We start from the raw sequence: 1,898 nt of genomic DNA on the forward strand, positions 1-1,898 counted from the left end.
GCGCTAAACCACGTTCATATTCGCGCGATTTTTTTTTTTATGACTAAAGTCAACACAATGGTGTCTTATCTCTTGTGCTCTCAATAGGGTAAAGAACAGCGGGGAATTTCTCCACTGAATCAAAATGCAGGTACTCCTGCACAGACAGGTGAGCAAATATGACTTGTACTTCACACAGTCTGTCCTACTAAGGTAACCAATGTTGATTTTGTAGTGGTAGCTTAATGGATTGGGATCTGATCTGCTAACGAAGGTTGCAGGTTCTATCTCAGAAATTTGATTTACTGAGATCTCACTCCTGTTTGTACCTACCACTGGCATACTGTAAGTTGCTTTTGATAAGTGTCTGCTTATTGATGAAACTAGAGTAATAGCTGGAACACTCATTATAGTGTCTCTGTGATATGTTGATTAAGTCTGTCATCTTCGTTTTAACTATCTGTCCAACAGGAAATGGTACTGTGCCAGTATTTCTGAATAACAGTGCTGCACCTGTGCCTCGGGATCCCAATTTTGGGGCTCCAAGAAGACCAAACGGGTGTGTTCCAGGCAATGGGCCACCCTCAGTAACTGCAGGGGGACCCGCTGCTCCACCCAATCCCACAGTTACCATTAGCAATGGCAGGGACCCAAGAAGGGCTTCAAAGAGATGAGACTGCAAAACAACTTCGATGTTCCCACTCCTCACTAAAATCCTTCCACAAACCAATACACAAAACAATGCTGCCAATCAAGAGATACAAGGTTCAGTGCTACTGTTTTGCCACCTGTGCTTTTTGCTTTGTCATGTGCCAATATTTGCGTGGTGATTATTTGATAATCTCAAAAGTTTAGAATTCAACTTGTCACAGTTCAAATTTGGCATACTCGTTGCCTGTTGAGTGCCGGTTCAGTGGCCCACCATTTTCCTATCCCTAAATGTGTTGTTGAACTATACACCCTACTTGAACACATGATGCACTTTCTGCTGTTAATTTATAGTGAATGCATTGCCATGTGATTCAGGAATTATTGACTGCTGTTGCAAATTGGGAAATTAACTTCAAAGTGACTAACTTCAGTCATGGCCAAAAGTTTTGGCAGTGACATACATTTTGTGTTTTGCAAAGTTTGCTGTTTAAACTGTTGTGGTGTTCATTCACGTTGTTTCTAGATTATTGTGAAGAATGATCAGATGCATTTTAAATAATTGCTAAAAGCTTCATTGGCCAAAAAATTAACGTTTCACAAAAAAAAAAAATAATAATTTCAGTTTTTTTGATCCTGACACAAAATGACAAGCTAACATTAATTGACTAATCATATCAACAGCACGTGTGAATGAGTACTAGTCAGGTAAAATCACTATCATACTAATTATATTGTAAGAGCAGACTGATTGCTATAAAAGGAGGGAAGACGCGCTTCTAATCATTGTGTTCTTGTTAGCAGTGGTTACCTCCAAAGAAACACGTGCAGCCATCATTGCTTTGCATCAAAATGGCCTCACGTGCAAGGAAATTGCTCCAGAATGGTTGGTGTGAGAGCATCTGCACGCACAGTGAGGCCAAGGCTTTTGGACAACGGCCTGGTGTCTGGTGTCGCAGCAAAGAAGCCACTTCTCTCCAGGGAAAAACCTCAAGGACAGTCTGAAATTCTGCAGAAAGTACAAGGATTGGACAGCAGAAGACTGGTGCAAAGTTATTTTCTCTGGTGAAGCTATCTTCCGACTGTTTGGGACATCTGGAAAATCGATTGTTCGGAGAAGAAAAAGTGAACGCTACCATGAGACCTGTGTTGTGCCAACAGCGAAGCATCCTGAGATCATCCATGTGTGGTGTTGCTTTTCAACCAAGGGAGTGGGCTCTCTCATAATTCTGCCCAAAAACACTGCCATGAATAAAGAATGGTATCAAAAC

The 1,898-nt window shown here is 41.3% G+C and overlaps 1 protein-coding gene across 1 annotated transcript in view; it reads left to right on the plus strand.

Moving 5' to 3' along the window:
• Positions 1–1,132, plus strand: part of LOC107675336 (SOSS complex subunit B2-like) — a 3,481-nt gene extending 2,349 nt beyond the window's left edge. Inside the window, 2 exon segments of the mRNA XM_016469629.1 lie at positions 88–148; positions 451–1,132. Coding sequence (XP_016325115.1) covers positions 88–118 — 31 coding nt within the window. The 3' untranslated portion in view covers positions 119–148; positions 451–1,132.
• Positions 1,133–1,898: the final 766 nt, after the last annotated feature.

This window comes from Sinocyclocheilus anshuiensis, unplaced genomic scaffold (assembly GCF_001515605.1).
Source record: "Sinocyclocheilus anshuiensis isolate Anshui unplaced genomic scaffold, SAMN03320099.WGS_v1.1 scaffold656, whole genome shotgun sequence".
Classification (NCBI taxonomy): Eukaryota; Metazoa; Chordata; class Actinopteri; order Cypriniformes; family Cyprinidae; genus Sinocyclocheilus; species Sinocyclocheilus anshuiensis.